Source organism: Fundulus heteroclitus, unplaced genomic scaffold (genome assembly GCF_011125445.2).
Source record: "Fundulus heteroclitus isolate FHET01 unplaced genomic scaffold, MU-UCD_Fhet_4.1 scaffold_85, whole genome shotgun sequence".
NCBI lineage: Eukaryota > Metazoa > Chordata > Actinopteri > Cyprinodontiformes > Fundulidae > Fundulus > Fundulus heteroclitus.
Window position 1 is genome coordinate 724,198 of NW_023397307.1, and position 6,000 is coordinate 730,197.

The 6,000-nt window shown below is 38.6% G+C and overlaps 1 protein-coding gene across 2 annotated transcripts in view; it reads left to right on the forward strand.

The window, feature by feature from the left end:
- vipr2 (vasoactive intestinal peptide receptor 2) overlaps window positions 1-5,681 on the forward strand; it is an 81,263-nt gene extending 75,582 nt beyond the window's left edge. For both annotated transcript variants that reach the window (XM_036134551.1, XM_036134552.1), the window contains exons 11-13: window positions 389-518; window positions 622-663; window positions 2,064-5,681. In XM_036134551.1, coding sequence (XP_035990444.1) covers window positions 389-518; window positions 622-663; window positions 2,064-2,237 — 346 coding nt within the window. In that variant the 3' untranslated portion in view covers window positions 2,238-5,681. The remainder of the gene's footprint in view (window positions 1-388; window positions 519-621; window positions 664-2,063) is intronic.
- Window positions 5,682-6,000: the final 319 nt, after the last annotated feature.

Sequence of the window (6,000 nt, forward strand, 5' to 3'; positions counted from 1 at the left end):
GAATATTTTCTGTTCAATTAATTTACTTTATTAGTGAGCCTTTATTTGGAATTTTATGTATTAAAAAATGTAATTATATTTAGCTTATATAAAAGGGCATTTCTAGTGTCTTGGTTTATGCTAATTTATCTGTTTAATTTAAAATGTATCAAATTCAGGTTGTATGCATCACCAAATAATTAGTTGCTGCTATGTGTTGAGTTTTTGTGCCCTACTTAACTTTTGATGCCAGAGACGGCACTGGTAATATCATAGGCAGTTATGAGAAATTGTGCTCTGTTGGTTTTTAGTGTTGACTATTATCTAAAATACAAAACACTGTATTGGTTTATTTTATGTTTTTGGTAAAATCACTGTCTTATAGCCACGTCTCTTTCTTTGTTCTCAGGCGGCTGGCCAAGTCCACCCTCCTCCTCATTCCTCTGTTTGGGATCCACTACGTTGTCTTTGTGTCTCCCAACGAGTCCATCACAGAAGATTATAAGATATTTTTTGACCTGGCTCTCGGTTCCTTCCAGGTATGCTTACCTCTGTCTACATCTTTAAAGAATGATGATATTAATTAGCCATTTTTTGCTCCTGATTTTACTAAATAAAGTTTGTTGGGTTTTTAATTTCTAGGGTCTGGTGGTGGCGATCCTGTACTGTTTCCTGAACAGTGAGGTGAGTTTTCACTTACATAAACTCTCCAATTTTAACTAAAAAGAAGCAACAAAAAAAACACTCACATTGTAACCCAGTCATACATTATGTTGCAAGAAGTTGCTCATTCGGAGGCGCCCCAGCATCTTATTCACAGCCCGCAGGGCTCCATATGATGTTGGCCCGGCGTTTGAGGCTATAACATCTGAAACTTGACACAATATGCAATCAGGCAAGCACTTTTCTACTGGCAACTTCCCAATCAAGACTCATCAGTGGAATTGCCAGACAGACGGACATGATTAGACGGCGGAGTAAACCTCTTCACTCACATATGGATTTTGATTTTGTTTTTCAATGTGAGCTCCTAGTTTCAGTAGGAAGTGTTTGTGTCAAACCTTGGCGTTTCCACTTTTTTCCACTTCATTTATAAAGTTTAAACAAAGCAGAAGCAAACAAAGTTGCATTAGAGGTGTGGATATTTGAATAATCTAACAGCATAGCTACATCGATATAACACAAAGGTGCGAGGCTGTAAAGCCTGATGGAGGATTTATTTCTAGTTCTGTGTCTATTCAATTCATGAAACGTCATCTCAAGGCTCTTTCCAAAGTCAAATTCAATCAGATTATACAGATTATGTGAAATTATACAGATTGGTCAGAAAGTTTTCTCTCTAAGAAAACCCAGCAGGTTGCATCAAGTCTCTCCAAGCAGCATTCACTCCTCCTGAAAGAGCGTAGAGCCACAGTGGACAGTCGTCTGCATTGTTGATGGCTTTGCAGCAATCCCTCATACTGAGCATGCATGAGGCGACAGTGGAGAGGAAAACTCCCCTTTAAAAGGAAGGAAAACCTCCAGAAGAACCAGAACCAGTCATCTGCCTCGACCGACTGGGGGTTGTCTCCAATAAAATCACCTTTATGGGGATTTCTTACAATTCATTGTTGTGAACCATGTAGCAATGTGATCGTACTCGCCAGAGAGAAATAAAAACACGAAGTCAAACTGTTGGATTTGATGGCTTATTGGTTTGACTGTGAAGTAGAGCCTCATGAAACGTGTTTTCTAAAGGATTATTTTAAATAGAAAAAAGGGAGGTCCAAGGCACTCTTCTTCAAAAATATAAAAAGCCTTTATTTAACTGGCTAATTCATCATAGAACGTTTAAAAACATAAAGAGAAGCAACCCACGCGTAGCGGCACAAGCAGCCTTCTTCAGGGTGTGATTATTTTAAATATTGTCAAATCTGAGCTTTTATCTTTTTTTTTTTTTTTGCTGATTTAAAATCCCTGTTGTATTGTGTAGCATTAACTGGACTTTAAGCAGATGCTCTGGTTTCCAAAGCAACATCTGTGAATGATGCATGAAGTCGACATTTCCAGCTGTCTGAGATGGTCCTGAAACGTCTCTTCTTCAGGTCCAGGGGGAGCTGAAGAGGAAGTGGCGGAGCGTGTGTCTGAACTGCCACCTGAGCAGAGCTCGTCACTTCAACAGCAACTTCGCGTCCAGGAACGGCTCGGAGCAGACGACGCAGTTTCAGCGCCGCTCCAGAGCTCAGTCCATCCTGCAGTCGGAGACTACGGTCCTGTGAGAGCCTGAGTCAGATGTTTCACGCTGAAGAAAGATAGAAATTAACGTAGCCTCCAGGTTGACCTGGGTCAAACGTTTTTACTTTTCTCTAAATTTGAAAAGAAAAAAAACGTGACCTGAACGGAAATAACCCACAGGAGTGACCTGCATTTTTATTAGCAAATGTTGGCATTAATATAAATAAGAGTGAGGCCAGAACTGATTGTCTCTGCAGAGGAAAAGCTCAGAAACTGACAATTTAAAGCTTTGCAGGTTAAACTCGACAGCGATGTTTCAGCCGTGCATCTGGTAGCATATCCAGCTGTGCATGTGGACTGTTGCAGTCAGGATGCTTGGCAGAAAACCTGACCTGAACAGAAATATCCCACAGGAGTGACCTGCATTTTTATTAGCAAATGTTGGTTTCAGCTTTAGAAATGGCGGCTGCTGATTTCTAAGTGCTCTGAGCTGTGAGAGTTTTATGTTTGGACTGATGTTCCCAGAGTCTGGGACGTAGATGAGGGTTAAAACAACACTTGAATGTTTCAAACCTGACGTTTTTTCTCCCAAAAGGAAGAAAAAAAAGGTAAGTTTTGGATAATGGTAAACCTACATAAGTTCTTGGTTCCTCTGTTTTGTCTGTTTAATGTAGCCTGGCGCCATCTGTCCTGATGTGCAAAGGTGGTATTAATATAAATAAAGGTGAGACCAGAACTGATTGTCTCTGTGGAGGAAAAGCTCAGAAACTGACAATTTAAAGTTTTGCAGTAATGTTTCAGCCATGCATTTGGTAGCATATTCAGCTGTGCATGTGGACTGTTGCAGTCAGGATGCTTGTCAAAAGCACCAAAAAGCTACGCAGCAGACAAAGCAGACAGACGTCTGATAGGAACAAGACAGTTGCAGTGACTAATGAGACAGGAAGCCAATGTCCATCTGCGGCAGGCAAAGGTGCTTTGTGTGAACGCTGGACTCGTGTAGCGTGTCCCCGCTGGTCAGTACATTCCTCACGTTGCTTGTTTGTTGCTATTGGAGCAAATTATGCATTGTATGATACTCTGGCCCCACTGACCGACACTGTGGGTGTCCAAACGGCGCACAATTAACTCTCAGATACATTTGTGACTCCTGCTAAAGAGGCAAAAGAGGAACATTTTGGTGTTTCTCACTTTTCTTAGAAAATCTTACAACATAGCAATAATTATTTTGGGTGATTTAGTTCAGAAACCTCGACTGGACATGCAGAGCAAGTGGATATGTGGATTTTGTCTTTCATTCAAACTGCAAAATAAGTAGCATATTTTAAAGTTTTGAGAGCGCTTCAGATTAGTGGAAACTCCTCTTTCTCTTTGGACGCTTTGCTTTCACAAATCCATGTTTGACCCAGGTCAGCTTGTGAGCTCAGGTAGTCTGAGCTCATGCATAGAACGCTGCTGAATACAGTGTGGCTTCTACCAATTCAGAGAGGGTTCTGGAATATGGTATCGTTTCCATGTTAATGCATTAAACTGCTTTTGTTAATATGCTGTGCATGCACCAAATGCTTATTATCTGCTTTGGTAGGTCTGAGGCTGTGCTCACTGCTCCGGTAAAGCAGGCACTCGGACTGAAATTGTTATTTATCTGTAAAAAGGGAACTGATGACGGTGTGTCTACCGGTTCCCATCGGGGCTTGTGGTGTAATATTTGATATTTAGCACAGTACTCACGGTCAAACTGCATTGTTTGCAGCTTTTTTCACATTATTGTGGTGTTTGCTCAGAGACGTGCTTACTTCTCACTGACGTCGGATTGGGATTTTAAGCTGACGTCGGACGTAAAAACCTATTTTAGGGCTTTGACTGCCAACTGTGTTGCAACTTTTGCATGCACCCCTGCTCAAACACGTCTGAATCAAAAGGTTGCATTACCTGCTTTGCAAAACTGTCAGCCAGTTTTGCAAAGGCCCCGTCAATAAGCATTCATGTGAGTCAGGTGTGTTGGAGCAGGGGTGCATCCAAAAGGGGCAGGAATGTGGCATACCAGGACCAGAGATGCAGAAACTAGTGGAATGGATCATTGTACATGCCATTTATTTATTTTTTCCCACACAAACTTCTTTAACAGATGAAGACATCGGTGCAAAAGCAGCATTTAAATAACCAATTATTTCCAACCAGCAGCCAGGTTGGTTTGTTGCGGGCTTTCTTGTCTTGTTTACATCTCTCAGGAAATGTTCAATTTATCAGAAAATTATTTAAATCTGTTTTCACTTCTATATTAAACTGCTGCTGAAAGAGCGCTCCATAAATGTTTCCTTCACTGTTAATTAGGTGGATCAGTTCACTGCCCGTCCAAGATACCTCTTTATTTCCACACTGGCAAGATTCAACAGAAATATCATTTTAGGATTTTCTCACCTCATTTGAATTTATTGGCTTAGCCTGAAAAGGTTTTTTTTTTTTTTTTTTACTTTGTGCTGAAATATAGATCTTTAAATGTAAAAGATTTCCCCAATTTTATTGGAAGCTGAAACTCTTGGAAGCTGCTAATTGCCACATAAGTTTTTGATGAGTTCACATAAAGGTTTAGCAAAAGCTCTGCTGTTACTAGATATTTTCAATATTTTCCTTTGCTTTTACTAAAATGTTGTTATTGTGTAATAATGTAAAAGATTATGTTGTACATTTGTGCTCAAAGATGATAAGAAAACAGAACAGCTTTTGCTGTATAGTTTAAATATTGTTTTACATTTTGTTACAAAACAAACAAAAACTGACACTTGGCTTAAGGCATACAGAATAAAAAGAAGCTATGAGGTATTTAAAATAATTGTTATGTTCTTAATGTGTTACATGAGTGCCAACAGTTTTTGTTAGTGCTCCTTTTGTCTTTATTAGTTTAGACAAATAAAATAAATTCACAATTAGTAGGAGTAAGATATTCCTGTGCCTTACAGTCGTCACTATGGTTAAATCTCCAACTAATCCCAACTGATACTCAAAACAATTTGAGCATAAATATTTTGTAACAGCTCTGCACTAAGAATATTAGAGGACATCCTTTGATTTTCTAAATACAACTTAGTATAATCTGCATAGCTATACATGTCAGAAGTTAATGTTATATCCTTAGTTTCATCCACATTTACTCTGAGAATAACCGATAACCAAGAATAGTACCTTGTGGGACCCCATATATTTGTACGGTTGTGTAGAAATAACCTATATCACTACAAAAATGTATCTAGGTAAAGTGTGCTAAGATATATAAATTATGAGCTAATTGCAGAAAACTATACAGGCAATTACCTGTCAAGTTTTTTATACCGCTGCAAAATAGTTTATCTTCTTCTATTAATATTAAATAATGATGAATGGTAAAGTTTCCAAGTGTTTTGGTTGATCTACCACTGGTCAAGCTCTTCTTTTACGTACAAAAAAACACAATAGGGCTCCATTTTTGTAAAAATAAAGGCTGAAAAAAATAAACAACTTATTTAGGAGTTGCAACATGCAGCTGTATGCCTTAGGAAAAGTGTTACCAAAAATGTTACATCAGTGTCACTTCGTTCTCACTTTGTGTTTCTTCTACACACCTGCAAGTTGTCAAAGGGGCACATTACCATATAGGACAACACACTGTGTTTTCTTAATGTTAATAATTAATGTATAATATTGACCATTGGTTCTACTCTGAACTAATATATTTGTATCGAGACAAAATGAATGTCATACAAAATATGATAAAGGCTGTCTTTCTAAGCAATGTAATGTGTGAATGTAGTTTTTTTTTTTTTTTATGGT